The sequence below is a fragment of the Bos grunniens genome, chromosome 16 (assembly GCF_055505025.1).
Source record: "Bos grunniens cultivar Pamir isolate PY7600 chromosome 16, Bosgru_T2T1.0, whole genome shotgun sequence".
In the NCBI taxonomy this organism is placed as follows: domain Eukaryota; kingdom Metazoa; phylum Chordata; class Mammalia; order Artiodactyla; family Bovidae; genus Bos; species Bos grunniens.
In genome coordinates this window covers 5,141,186-5,156,663 of record NC_141180.1, presented here as the reverse complement: position 1 = coordinate 5,156,663, position 15,478 = coordinate 5,141,186, and the positions used below count along the sequence as shown (strand labels likewise).

General features: G+C 41.9%; 1 protein-coding gene across 1 annotated transcript in view; it reads right to left on the bottom strand.

Moving 5' to 3' along the window:
- LOC147356075 (membrane cofactor protein-like) overlaps positions 1-14,744 on the bottom strand; it is a 60,912-nt gene extending 46,168 nt beyond the window's left edge. The window contains exons 1-3 of the mRNA XM_086342207.1: positions 14,548-14,744; positions 4,315-4,500; positions 3,881-3,980 (exon numbers count right to left, since the gene is read on the bottom strand). Coding sequence (XP_086198333.1) covers positions 3,881-3,980; positions 4,315-4,500; positions 14,548-14,668 — 407 coding nt within the window. The 5' untranslated portion in view covers positions 14,669-14,744. The remainder of the gene's footprint in view (positions 1-3,880; positions 3,981-4,314; positions 4,501-14,547) is intronic.
- Positions 14,745-15,478: the final 734 nt, after the last annotated feature.

Sequence of the window (15,478 nt, the reverse complement as noted above, 5' to 3'; positions counted from 1 at the left end):
TTTGCGTGAGCTAGCCAAAGTATTGGAGTTTCAGCTTTAGCATCAGTCCTTCCAATGAACACCCAGGACTGATCTCCTTTAGAATGGACTGGTTGGATCTCCTTGCAGTCCAAGGGACTCTCAAGAGTCTTCTCCAACACCACAGTTCAAAAGCATCAATTCTTCGGCTCTCAGCCTTCTTCACAGTCCAACTCTCACATCCATACATGACCACTGGAAAAACCATAGCCTTGACTAGACAGACCTTTGTTGGCAAAGTAATGTCTCTGCTTTTTAATATGCTATCTATCTATGACCCTATGAGGTCAGAAATCAACTATAAGGAAAAAAAAAAAACTGCAAAAAACACAAGCATGTGGAGGCTACATGGTTTGCTACAGAACAACCAATGAATCACTGAAGAAACCAAAGAGGAAATTTTTTAAAAATACATAGACACAAATGAAAATGAAAACATGATCTAAAGCCTATGGGCTGCAGCAAAAGCAGTAAGAGGGAATGTTACAGTGATACAAACTTACCTCAGGAAACAAGAAATATCTCAAATAAACAACCTAACATTACACTTAAAGCAACTAGAGAAAGAAGAATAAATAAAAGTCAAAGTCAGTAAAAAGAAGGAAATCATAAGATCAGAGCAGCAACAAACGAAATAGAGACTTCGAAAACGGTTCCAATAAGATGCATGAAACTGGAGCCTATTATACAGAGAGAAGTAAGTCAGAGAGAAAAACACCAATACAGTATATTAACTCATATATATGGAATTTAGAAAGATGGTAACGATAACCCTATATGCAAAACAGCAAAAGAGGCACAGATACAAAGAACAGACTTTTGGACTCTGTGGGAGAAGGCAAGGGTGGGATGATTTGAGAGAATAGCACTGAAACATGTATACTACCGTATGTGGAATAGACGACCACTCCAAGCTCGATGCATGAACCAGGGCACTCAAAGTCGGTGCACTGGGACAACCCAGAGGGATGGGATGGGGAGGGAGGTGGAAGGGGGGTTCAGGATGGGGGACACATGTACACCTATGGCTGATTCATGTCAATGTATGGCAAAACCATCACAACATTGTAAAGTAATTAGCCTCCAATTTAAATAAATAAACTTTAAAAAATAGAAAAGACCAATGAAACTAAAAGCTGCTTCTTTGAAAAGATAAAGAAATTGATAGATTTTTAGCCAGACTCATCAAGAAAAAAGAGGAGAGGGCCCAAATCAATAGAACCAGAAAGGGAAAAGAACTTACAACCAAGACATCAGAAATACAAAGGATCACAAAAGACTACTACAGGCAACTATCTGCCAATAAAATGGACAATCTACTGTAGAAGAAATGGAAATATTCTTAGAAAGAGATAATCTCCCAAGACTGAACCAAGACGAAATAGAAAGTAAGAACAGACTAATCACCAGTACTGAAATTGAATCAGTAATTTAAAAACTCCCAAAAAGCAAAATATTCCAGGACCAGATGGCTTCACAGGTGAATTCTATCAAACATCCATCTATCTTTCTGAAACTATTCCAAAACTTTGCAGAAGAAAGAACAGTTCCAAACGTATAAGACCAGCATCACCCTAATACCAAAACCAGATATCACACAAAAAAGAAAATTTTTTGTCACTCACTGATGAAAATATAAATGAAAATTCTCAACAAAATACTAGCAGACCAACTCCAGCAATACATTAAAAGGATCGTACATCATGATCCAGTGAGATTTATCCCAGGGATATGATTTTTAAATACTCATTAATCAACCAGTGCATTACACCATATTAACAAATTGAAGAACAAAAACCATGTGATCCTTTCAATAGATGCAGAAAAAACTTATGATAAAATTCAATATCCATTTATGATTTTAAAAATCCTCTTCAGAAAGTGAGCTTAGAGAAAACATGGCTCAACATAATAAGGCCATATATGACAAATCCACAGCTAATATCATACTCAATGATGAAAACGGATAACATTTTCTCTAAGATCAGGAAAAATACCAGCATGCCCACTCTTATCACTTTAATTTAACCTAGTTTTGGAAGTTCTGGCCACAGGAAATGGAGAAGAAAAATGAATAAAAGGAATACAAATTGGAAAAGAAGTAAAACCATCACTATTTGCAGATGATGTGATGCTATACATAGAAAATCCTAAAGACACTACCAGAAAACTACTAGAGCTCATCATTGAATTTTGAAAAGTTGCTGAATACTAAATTAATATACAGAAATTGTTGCACTTCTATACTCTAGCAATGAAATATCAGAAAAAGAAATTAAGGAAGCAATCCCATTTACTATTGCATCAAAAAGAATAAAATATATAGAAATAAACCTATATCTGAGGAGGCAAAAAACCTATACTCTGAAAACTATAAGATACTGATGAAAGGAACTGAAGATGACTCAAACAGATGGAAAGATATTCTGTGTTCTTGGATTTGGAGAATCAGCATTGTCAAAATAACTATACTACCCAAGACAATCTATAGATTCAATGCAATCCCTACCAAATTACCAAAGGCACTTTTAACAGAACTAGAGTAAAAAATGTTTTAAGTTGTATGGAAACACAAAAGACCCCTAACAGCCAAAACAATCTTGAGAAGGAAGAATGGAGCTGGAGGAATCATGGTCCCTGACTTCAAACTATACTGTAATGCTACAGTCTTCAAAATAGTATGGTACTGGCAGAAAAGGAGATGCACAGAACCATAGAACAGGATAGAAAGCCCACCAATAAACTCATACACTGATAACTAATCTAGAACAAAGGAGGCAAGAATAGACAATGGAGATAAGGCAGTCTCTTCAATAAGTGGTGCTGGGAAAACTAGACAGCTATATGTGAAAAGAATGAAACATTGTTTTACACCACATAGAACATTCTACACAGAGAACACTTTACACCATATAGAACGTAGAATATTCTTTTACACCATATACAAATAAATACAAAACCAAACTCAAAATGGATTAAAGACCTAAATGTAAGACCTGATATTATAAAACTCTTCAAGGAAAACATAGGCAGAACACTCTTTAACATAAATTGTGGCAATATTTTTTTGGGTACATCTCCTAGAGTAATGAAAATAAAAACAAAAATAAAAAAACTGGGATCTAATTAAATGGGAAGCCCTTTTGCATGGCAAAGGAAATCATAAATAAAGGAAACCTATGGACTGGGAGAAAATATTTATAAATGATGCTACCAAGAAGGGATTAATTTCCAATATATGGAGTTCACACAGCTTAATACCAAAAACAACAACAACATAATCAAAAAATGAGCAGAAGGACTAGACAGACATTTTTTCAAAGAAGCATACGAGTGTCTTTTTCAGGCACATGAAAAAAAGTGCTAAATATTGCTAATTATTAGAGAAATGCAAATCAAAACTACAGTGAGATATTACCTTATATCTGTAAGAATGGCCATCATTTAAAAGTCTACCAATAATAAATGCTGGAAAGGGTGTGGAGAAAAAGGAGCCCTTCTACACTGTTGATATCAGTCATTTCTGTGAGCCCTCCTTCAACTCTGAGAATGTCCATTTTAAACAGGTGTACTTTGTAGTTAAGGATAAAGCTATCATAATTATTACATTTTTGCCACATCCAATAGGCTTATTCTAATATATAGTAAGTATACAATCTTGCTTTTCTTCAATTTAAATTTCTGTCTATTAATTACACATTTTTTGAGTGTAACTTATCATTTCAGTATAACACATCATTTCAAGTCAACTTACCACCTAGAAAGAAAAATGAAATCAACTTTAAGGAAATGATCAAGTTGAGAAGCAAATAAAAATGAAATTCACAATGTTTACCTTATTTCTTTCTAAAGAGTAACTTACCCCTCATCACAAGAAATGTGAGCTTCTGATTCCCACTCAAATGTGTCATTTGGGGCAACTACTTTACCATGTTTTACTTGTGGATCTGGACATGATTTTCCTAAAAGAAAATTTTCAAATTTGTTTTTTCATACCAATTTCCAAACGTTTAAATCAAGATCAAAATTCTACACTGCTCTTTTCTATTGATGAAATATTATTTTCTTTATTTAATTATTATAAGGGCAAACTTGAAATTCACATTTATCGAGGGACCAATCCCCAAGAAAGATTCCCTGGAGATTTCTCAAAACCAGAAGAAATGGATTGCTATCTACAACCTAGTTTCTTATGAGAAAATCATTACTGTTGTAGTGGAAAATTAACTCTTAAAATGTGTAAAAATCTCTAGAGAATGGAAAAAACAAGAAATAAAAATGGTTTAGTTTCCTTACTTAAACATGCTTCTTCGATACGGCTCCATGAGCCATTAGGCTCACAAGTGGCTGAGAGGAGATAAGGCCACACATAAAAGTATCCTCGGTAACACTCGTAGTCTATTCTGTCCCCAGGATAATAGTGGCGCTTAATGACACCCTTAAGCTTCATACTGTCCAATACTGGTGGATCAATGCAGCGGACTAGGAATAAGAGAATAAAAACAGAAAATTAGGAATTTAATCCCTGGGTTGGGAAGATCCCCTGGAGGAGGGCATGGCAACAGACTAAAGCGTTCTTGCCTGGAGAATCCCATGGAAAGAGGAGCCTGGCTGGCTACAGTCCAGGGGGTGGCAAAAAAGTCAGGCACGACTAAAGCAACTTAGCACAGCATAGCACATGTTTCCTTACATATTTTTTCTCTAAATTTATTTCAAAGCTCACCTCTCACCTTAAAAGTTCTTTTATAGTCTATAACACTCTGCTCAGATTACTCTTTCATAGTTTGAAACACAAGCATATGATCACTTGTCAATTCAGGCTCGGTTTCCTCTCAGAAGGCAAGATTCTAGAGGGAAGGGATCATATACTTTCTTTTTCTACTACACTCTGTACACACTGGGTGCTCAAGACTTGCTGTAGTAGGAAGAGATTATTAACTAAGCATTGTGGATTTCAAAGACCAAAATAGATGTGGACTATGTATTTCAAAATACGACTTCACTTTATATATTCACAAAAGTAATTGTGGCTTCACACTGAATTTTAAATCATTGTAACTAGGCTCAAACACACCTTTATTAACCAAAATGGGATCCATTACAATCAACACATTTTTGCCAATGAGAAATAAGTTTTTTGATTCCGGTAGCATAAAAATCCGTGCTTTGGGATTCAAAGAACTCTTGGAAACCACTTTCTACCTCTTGCTTTTTGTGGAAGCATTTTCCCTACAAAAAGTTGTCAAGACACTTGGAGAAGTGGCCGTTGGTTGGTGAGAGGTCAGGTGAATATGGAGGATGTTCAACTTTTGAAGTGCTGCTTGTGTGACGTGTGGTTGGGTGCAGTTGGGGAGAAGAACTGGGCCCTTTCTCTTCACCAGTGTTGGCTGCGGGCGCTGCAGCTTCTGGTCCATCTCACTGACTTGCTGAGCATACTTCTCAGCTGCAATGGTTTTGTCAGGATTCAGAAAGCTATAGTGGATTAAATGGGCAGCAGAGCACCAAACAGTGACCATGACCTTTTTTGAGGGGGTGCAAGTTTGGTTTTGGGCTGTGCTTTGGAGATTCTCAGTCCAACCCCTGAGCTGGTTGTTGTCAGTTGTCATAGAAAATCCACTTTTCATCGCATGTCACAATCTGATCAAGAAATGCTGCATTGGTGCTGTGTAAAATAAGAGAAAACAACACTTCAAAATGACGATTTATTTGATTTTCAGTCAGCTCATCAGACACCCATTTATCAAGCTTTTTCACCTTTCCAATTTGCTTCAAATGCTGAATGACTGTAGAATGGTCGAAACTGAGTTCTTTGACAACTTCTTGTGTAATTGTAGAGGATAAGCTTTGATAATCCTCTCAACTGGTCATTATCAACTTTCCATGGCCAGCCACTATGCTCCTCATCTTCAAGGCTCTCGTCTCCTTTGCAAAACTTCTTGAACTTCCACTCCACTGTACGTTTGTTAGCAGTTCCAGGGCCAAATAGAGTGTTAATGTTGTAAGTTGTCTCCAATGCTTTACGACCCGAACTCAAATAAAAATTCACTCAAATTTGCTTTTTGTCTAATGTCATTTCTATAGTCTCAAGTAAATACAAACTAAATATCAAGTAATAAGTCATTAGCAAAAAATAAGGCAAGAAATGCAATATTACACTTTAAAAATAGGTATTATTACATAATATAATAGGCTGAATTCAGAAAATTCCCCAGTACTCCAGGTAAGTGATAGAAAAGTGATATAGTACTCTGCTATGAATCAAGAGAACTGTTCACTTTCTACACACTTGCAAAAATTATGCAGTCACTCTCTGCTGCTGCTGCTAAGTCACTTCAGTCATGTCCGACTCTGTGCGACCCATAGACAGCAGCCCACCAGGCTCCCCCGTCCCTGGGATTCTCCAGGCAGGAACACTGGAGTGGGTTGCCATTTCCTTCTCCAATGCATGAAAGTGAAAAGTGAAAGGGAAGTTGCTCAGTCGTGTCCGACTCTTAGCGACCCCCTGGACTGCAGCCTACCAGGCTCATCCATCCATGGGATTTTCCAGGCAAGAGTACTGGAGTGGGGTGCCATCGCCTTCTACCTGCCGGGAGCCGGTGAGGCATTCCACTCGTGACAAAGGTCATGAGGAAGGAGGCTCGGCATACGCAAAGGCGGGATCGAGCCTCAGGAGTCCCCCCGGATATTCTCGAGCATCTACCCCCCAAAAACCAGAGTCTGCCTACCTTATTGCTTTGTGCTCTCACCTGACTTTACTGGGGGCTGTCCCCTACCACCATCTCACTCTCTCTGTCAAAGAGTTAACTTACAGCTCCAATTAATAAAGTTCCTGGGCAATTAGGAGTGTTTAAATCCAAACCCCTCAGATGGCTCTCTAACTCGCCTGACAAGTTTACCCGGACTCCTACAGCTATGCATACAATTGTTTACAGTCTCCCAGCCTCGAGAGGCCCGGGAAGCTTAAGATATTCAAATAGCTTAGAGCCTCTCAGAGAGTTAGAAACTGTCAGAATAAAACTAGTAAAAGATTTCATTGATGAGCCAATGCTTGCTGCCAAGTTTTCACATCCCCTAAATTGTATCCTTGAATATGTATTAATTATAGTTGGTATATAGAAAAAATAAGTAGTGGCCTTGGTGTTAGTAACTTTAGACCCTTAAGGTAATAAATTATTTTCTTTGTTGTAAACCCATTACACATCCGCCCTATAGGAATGCAATTTTATCTTCAGAAGATGGCGCCAAACCTTAAAATAATTACTCTTAGAGAAAATAAGTCTTTGTTGATAAGTCCTTGTCAAGAGTCATAAAATGTTAGTAGGCCTTCTGGCCAGAAGATGATGTAAATCACCTAAACCATTTGTATACGATAAATTTGCAGGAAAGAAACCCTGGTTTTTGATAAGACTCAAAGACTGCTGACTTTGCATCCCCTATTATCTTCTATGTGTAACTTAGGGTATATAAGCCCCTGTTAAAAATAAAGCTACAGGCCTTGCTCACCAACGCTTGGTCTCCCCATGTCATTCTTCCCTTTAACTTCTGGCTGAAGTCTCCATCTGGAGCGTGGATATCCTCTGCGACCATTTATTTGCCTGGGCTTCTAAGACCCACTCGAGAAGGTGTCTAAGGTGGGGCACCTTCTGCTATTAGAGAGGGTGCCTGCGGCCTCCGTGGTCAGAGCTAACCTGGTGTCACGGGTTATATTGATTTTCTGCGTAAACCAAGCTACTCAGCCTCTTTTCTCCACTGAATTTTCCTACTGAGCTATCCTCATTCTATTACTCTTTATAATCTCTAATTAGCATATAAATAGTCGCCTAGGCCGTCTCTCCTTCGAATACCCTGGATCAGCCGGGGCTGGATCCCGGCACCTACCCACTTGCAAAAATTAAAAATAAGTCTCTGACACAAGCATACACCCATACCCCTTCTCATGTAGTCCCCTCAGGAAATCATGGTCTCTGACCCAAGACATAATTCCCCCAAATCTTATCTATTTTTAAAATGTCTTTGCTTCTTCAAAGTGAAAATTCTAACATATAATCTGTCAATTTTACTTCTAAATTTCCACTCATTTATAACATACTTTCAAAGTCATTAAGTAGCCTCCTTCTAGGTAAATTCACCCTAACACTTTCCTTTGCTCCTTCATGCCCGAAAAGCTCTTTCCCTTGGTTTTCAGGAAACAGATGACCTTGATGTCCAGTCTGTCCTCTGGCTACTCTTCCTTCTATGTCTGATTGCATTATGTGACATTACTTGTGGGTTATTCTAGGAACGTTCCTAATTTTCATTCTGCAAATCCCCCTGGGTGAGAATACGTACTCTCATGACATCATTAACACTGAGAAGAGCTACCTCCCAAACTGCTCTATCCATCACAGATCTCTAGCTGGGGTGCCAAGTCTATGTATCCAATTCCCTCCCAACACAGCTCTACTTGGAAGATGTTGCCCTTTTCAAATAACATAATGAAGCCAGAGTGTGGTCTCTTTTGACTCTTCATATCCAGTTTCCACAACTGAAATGCCTGTTCTCTATTTCCACCTTTACTTCTACTAAAAACTCAAGCCACTATCATTTCTTATTTGAACTGCTGCAAGAGTTTCTGAACAGGTCTCCGTACTGGTCTTGCTGCCATGAAATTAAAAAAACACTTACTCCTTGGAAGGAAAGTTATGACCAACCTAGATAGCATATTCAAAAGCAGAGACGTTACTTTGCTAACAAAGTCTGTCTAGTCAAGGCTATGGTTTTTCCAGTGGTCCAGTATGGATGTGAGAGTTGGACAGTGAAGAAGGCTGAGCACTGAAGAATTGATGCTTTTGAACTGTGGTGTTGGAGAAGACTCTTGAGAGTTCCTTGGACTGCAAGGAGATCCAACCAGTCCATTCTAAAGGAGATCAGTCCTGGTCAAAGCTGAAACTCCAGTACTTTGGCCACCTTATGCAAAGAGTGGAAAAAATTTTGACTCATTGGAAAAGACTCTGATGCTGGGAGGGATTGGGGGCAGGAGGAGAGGGGGACGACAGAGGATGAGATGGCTGGATGGCATCACTGTGAACTCTGGGAGATGGTGAACTCTGGGAGTTGGTGATGGACAGGGAGGCCTGGCATGCTGCAATTCATGGGGTCGCAAAGAGTCGGACACGACTGAGTGACTGAACTGAACTGAACTGAACCATATAATACTAATACTATGACCAGAGCTCTTCCAAGTCAGATATATTTCAATGGCTCCCTTATTCCCTCATGATAATGTATAAGGTTCCTTGATATGGCTAAGACAGCTTTAGTATCTGTTCACTCTTGCACACTTATCTAAGCCACATTCAATTCCACCAGCAGTGCCCATTAAGTCACTCAGCTTCCTGTAGCACTCTGGACCTCTATGCATCATTTGACTTCAGCTTTGACCAGAGACCTTACCATTCCTCCTTCAGTGTCATCTTAGATGCCACTTCTTCCCTGAGGCTCTTAACATCTATCACGCAAAAAACTGGGTCAAGTGTCCTCACAGCTGCCACAATTTACTTCTTTCATAGCACTTTTCATGCCGGGATTGCTCATTGCTTATATTCCTAGGACACGGTAACCTTCCTGGGAGCCATGTCTCATTCATCACTGCATTTCTAGTTCCTAGCGCCACAGCTGAAGGAGCACTGTTATCAGCTTTACATACTTTTGATAAAATTAAAACTCTTTATTCTTCAGCCAAACTGCTCCAGAAATATATTCAAACCATCACCTTTTTTTTTTTTTACTGCTGTTTTTGTCTGTTTCCATTTTTGGGGGGTTTCTTTACAAAAATTTCATTTTATCAGAATTTTTCACTTCTTTCATGTCAAAATATTTGTTTCAATATTTTATTATAAACCTATTTTATATCACTTCTATGACTAGAAATAGTATTTTAACATTAAAAGTGAACTTCAAAGACTGTAGGTTATATTTTTCCTAAAGATTAGCAATGGACAATTCCAGAACATGTTTCTTACAAAAACATTGGTGATATCAATCATTTTAGAAACAGCAAATCAGGCATTACCTGTGCCAATCATTGTTTCCGTGTTTTTTTAAACTAACGTATCCTTCACAGTCTTCCTATGAATTGAGTGCTACTTTCCCTTCTTCAAGATAAGCAATCTGAACCATGGTAAGGTAAAGGAACTTTCCCATGAATACATTCCTAGTAGGTAGCACACCCAGGGTCAAGCCAGGAATCTTGGTTCCATTACCAACACTGTGTTCCCTCACTGTCGGTCATCTGAAACCCTCTATGTTAACGACAGCGTTTGCATTTAGTCCTTAAGAAATGGTCTTATCCTGAGCCTGGGGAAATTAAAGCAACCTGGTTTAGATGTGGTTTCCTGGGTGGTGCAGTGGTAAAGGGTCTGCCTACAAACGCAAGAGACACCGGTTAGATCCCTGGGTCAGAAAATCCCCTGGAGTAGGAACTGGCAACTCACTTCAGTATTCTTGCCTAGAAAATTCCATGGACAAAGGAGCCTGGCAGGCTGCAGTCCAAGGGTTGCAAAAAGTCAGACACAACCGAGTACACACACACGCAGAGTTTAGATGTGCATTTGCTAGAGCCCACAAAAAGTCTCACGGTGCCCAAAAAGAACAAGTAATAATATCGTAATCTGATTTTTAGGATTTTAATTGTTCATTCCTAACTATCCTGTTTCTCCACAATTATTCACTCTGTGATCTATGCTGCTGCCTTCCTCTTGCCTTCTTCACTCCACTGCTGCCATGTGGGGTAGCTGGACAGGTCACCACTGCCCCGAGCCATGTCATCTCTCTGAGCCTTTGCTCACACTCCTCCCTCTGCTCTGAACACCTTTCTTCCTGCTCTGGAGCAACTCCTTCAGCTCCTGTCTTCCTTTTTCACTCAACGTCTCCTCTAGGAAGTAGTTTCTGCTTCCTTGGGGAGACAGTGACCAGTCCCTTCTCTTGTGTAAGCAGCTTTTTGTAGGAAAGAGCTATCTGCAGGAGGTCCCCTTTGGCTTGTCACTTGATCAAAGCTATATTTTAACTAACCTCTGGCCTAATCATACTTTTCACATCTTTTGATCACACAATACTCTGCCTATTGGCTCTTTTCTAAGTTCGAGAAATAGAAATGAAGAATAATTAAGAGATGGCCAGCTCTTTCCCCCAGTTTTCCCTTCAGTAATCTTGAGAGCAAACTCTGGGAGAGAGAATCTAAAGAAAGATCACAAGGAGTCAAGAAGTCTGCAGGCAATTGGAGATGTCAACAAATACGACTCCCTATTACAATGACTGGGCTTCCACGGTGATACAGTGGTAAAGAATCTGCCTGTACACGTATGAGACGTGGGTTCAATCTCTGGGGTCAGGAAGATTCTCCTGGAGTAGGAAATGGCAACCAACTCCAGCATTCTTGCCTCGAGAACCCCATGGACAGAGGAGCCTGGTGGGCTACAGTTCATGGGGTTGCAAAGAGTCAGACACGACTGAGCATGCACGGCCATCACAATGATTAACTTTGGAGATTACTTTCCCTTTAAAAACTTCCAGGGCCAAGCAGAATCTTCAGAGTAGGTTCTGGGACAGAAGTCTGCCTTCTCCCCAGATGCCAGCCTTCTGCTTAAAGCAACCTTTCCATTCCTACCAGCACTTGTCTCTTAAGTATTGACCTTCTGAGCGGTGAGTCGTCCAACCGAAGTTCAGCAGCACTTGGACTTTCCTCTGCATGCTTCTCATTACATGATTTTATGTTTAACACATAATAGAGTGGACTCCCTTCATCCCTGTGGCCAACATCATCTCACACAGCATGTCCGTCACAGTCACTCTTCAAAACACTTTGGTTTTCAAAGTATCACTACCGTTCAACAGAAATCAATGGTAAAAAATATAGTACAATAAATCCAACCATTGAAAATAATCATTTAAAACTTTATGCACTGGAGAAGTATTTGACCACATCATTTCTTTTGTTGTCTATCTCCCAGTAGTATGGTAACCTAGCAACTGACCGATAAGGACTGTTTTCTTGCACTGTAATATGAAGAGTAGGAAAACTAAGAAACTATCATGTAAGCATTTACTGATCTTGGCTTCTTTCATTAGGAAGAAGGAAAAGACTTAATATAGGCAGAAGAGATCACCTATTAAAGGAAATTATAGGTTTTGGCCCAAAAAACAGACCCTGCTCTGGAGGAATGAGACTGGTCCCTTCTGTGGGCTCCTGCCATTTGGCAACTAGCTCTGAGCTAGCAAGCCTTCCAGGCACAACAACTGCTGCTGCTGAGTCGCTTCAGTTGTGTCCCACTCTGTGCGACCCCATAGACGGCAGCGCACCAGGCTTCACCATCCCTGGGATTCTCCAGGCAAGAGCACTGGAGTGGGTTGCCATTTCCTTCAGGCACAACAACTACTACTTCTTAAACCTGCTCCTCAAGAGGCACTTCTGTGACTGTTAGTACCCACATACTTTCCATGCCCAGTATAGTGAGCTCCCATTTATACCTTATTTAGGTTTCCTACCTATCCTGATTTTACCTTTCAACCTTAAACATAACCTTTTCATCTATTCATTTTATCTTTTTTTCTCTATTTTGAACAATTTTCATCATCTCATTCAACTTCTAGCCTTAAGCATATTTAAAACATCATTAAAGAATTCCTTTTAATGTCTTGATAGCACGGCCGTTCCATCACTCACACCTCTCCTGCAGAGCAATAAACTTTTTAAATGATCTGTAACAAGCAAGACTATAGTCGTGTGAGCCCTGAGGAGTCTACTATCAGGGGCATATAAATCCTTTCTGATCCTCAGCTGCCTCTGCCTTAGCTTTTAGGCATCACAGAAAGGCCATCCTAAGTGTGGCTCTTTAGAGAACGTTCCTCCTGGAAGCAAGAGAAGTTGTTTCTGGGATCTAAGCCCCAGCTGAAAGTTACCTCTAATTTTCCAGTACTTGATAGTTATACGAGAGTGTTGACACTGAGGCAAAAAAAAAAAATTGGGCATTTTGAACCACGAGTGTGCCAAGATCTCTGCATTCTAGTGAGGAGAGAATGGAGAACACAGTTTGGGTGGGTGACTACCAGTTAGCAGGGGGACTAAACTGAAGTGTGTGTGTCCACTGGGAATGGTAGGTCAGAGAAGGTCCCTCTGGAAAGGTGACATCACAGAGCTTGAAGAATAAGAAAGAGTTAATTATGCATAAGGCAGAAGAATTTTCTAAGCCCTCTGAGGAAACAGCAAGTGCAGAAGACAGGGTGGCAGAGTCTAGCCTGTTTGTTGAGCAGAAAGTCTTCCCTCCCACCAGCCCTTTGTTAAATGCCATCAGAGAATCACGCTTCTTTCCTCTTGGGCACTTCTCTTGGGTTATAACATATTCATTAATCTTATGTGTTGGCTACCGTCTGCCACTCCCAATAAATTCTAGCAAATATTAATATTTGATTTCCTAATGTGTGCCTGGCACTGGGGGTGTAACAGTGAGCAAAACTCAGTCCCTGCATACACGCATATGTGTGTGCGGGAGGGGGACAAACAGTGAAATCAGGAGAGTGAAAATAGGAATGCTGCGTTTATTGTTCACCAGTGCATCCTCAGGACCTGGACAGGACCTGGCATACAGAAGACAAGTATTTGTTGAGTGAATGCTGCTAAGAAAAACTGCAGCAAACAGACTACATGAAATAGATCCTAAAAAATATCCGGGGCATAGAAACACATCTGTGGACAAAGACCAGGAAATATACCAAAGTACTAAAAAATGGTTGTCCTTGTTTATGTGTTATACAATAAGCATGTATTTTTGTACATATTTAAAGTATTATTTATTTGATTCAATGAAACACACAAACAGTGAATGGGGTCTCAGCTCTAATTTATGAGCTTTAAGGGAACACCAGGTGAACATCATTTATAGTTCATTTCCAGGATACTCATTTCTCACCAGGTTTGACTACCAATGTGTTTTCGGTTGCTTTGGTAAGCCCCATGCAAAGCAAACAGTAAGCTTCCTAGTCCCACACTGGGCACCACTGGGTTGGTGACTTTCACAAAGCTTATATCGGGATACACTTCTCCCGGCTCCCCCAGCGGGACACAACCCACCCCCCACCCCTCAACCGCTCAGGGAACACAAGGCAAACTCTTCCCCTCGCAACATCCCCAGACACTTAAGCCCTCCCCACCAGCACCAGGGCCCTGCACCTGTCCTCATCAGACTCTGTCCTGTAAACACCCTACAAGCTCTTGCCAGGGAACCAGCCTGGCCCTGGTGAACCCAGGCCGAGCCCACCATCGCGCAGCTCTCAGTGCCCCCCAACAAGCAAGCCTTCTCCTTAGGTGTCCGCACAGCTAAACCCGGGAAACACCCGCCCCGCCCTCTACCCCAACTCCGCAGGATCCCCGGTGGACCCAACTCCGTGTCAGCGCCCCGCGCCACCAAGCAAAGCCCCCCGCCCCGGGTTCTGGCCTGCCCGCCTCCGACCCACTCCAGTTCGCCGCCTGGGCGCACGCTGTCTACAGGCTCCTACCGGAGAATATGGGTAACGGGAGCACTAGAGCCGCCAAGAGCATCCCGACGCAGCACCAAGGGAAGGGGGGACTCTCGGGGCGAGCGGGAGGTGCCTGGCGAGGCGCGCAAGACGCTGTCATTTTCGGGACGAACAGCGGGACACCGCAGACCAACGCGGGACACCGCAGACCAACGCGGGACAGACCTTTCCGAATTGAGTTACCGCGCGCAACAATCCGCGGATTCACCCAGTCCGGTGCTGTCACGGAGGTGGGCGTGGCCTGGAACGCGGCCCGGCCGGCCAATGGGCGGGCTGCAAGGCGGGGCCTCGGGCCAGGGGCGGTCCTTAGGCCGGGAAGGTCGGGGTGTTGCCCCCGCCCAGGTCTAACCCGTGAGCATGCGGGCCGCTTTGCACCTCCTGCTCAGACCCGGCCCGGACATCACTTCTCCGTCTGCAGACCTAAAGGAGAACCTCAGCGGCTCGCGGGAAATGTTCACCGCCTCTTCGTGAACACACTGTCACTGCCCTACTTAGGAAGGATGGGAAGGAATCAAGGGCAGGCGCAGTCGTCGTTGGCCCTTTTCCAGAACGCTGGACTAAATAAAAAGAATCAAGCGCCTCCATCTGAAAACAGTCTGGATCCCTGTGGGGCAGACACAGCTCAGGACTCCACTTTGGACCTGGGGCCCTCCAGACTGTCCCGACACCTAGGCCCTTGCTCAGTCTTTGGCGTTGCTGCTGCTGCTGCTGCTAAGTCGCTTCAATCGTGTCCGACTCTGTGCGACCTCATAAACGGTAGCCCACCAGGCTCCCCCGTCCCTGGGATTCTCTAGGCAAGAACACTGGAGTGGGTTGCCATTTCCTTCTCCAATGCATAAAACTGAAAAGTGAAAGTGAAGTCGCTCAGTCGTTTCTGACTCTTCGCGACCCCATGGTCTGCAGCGCACCA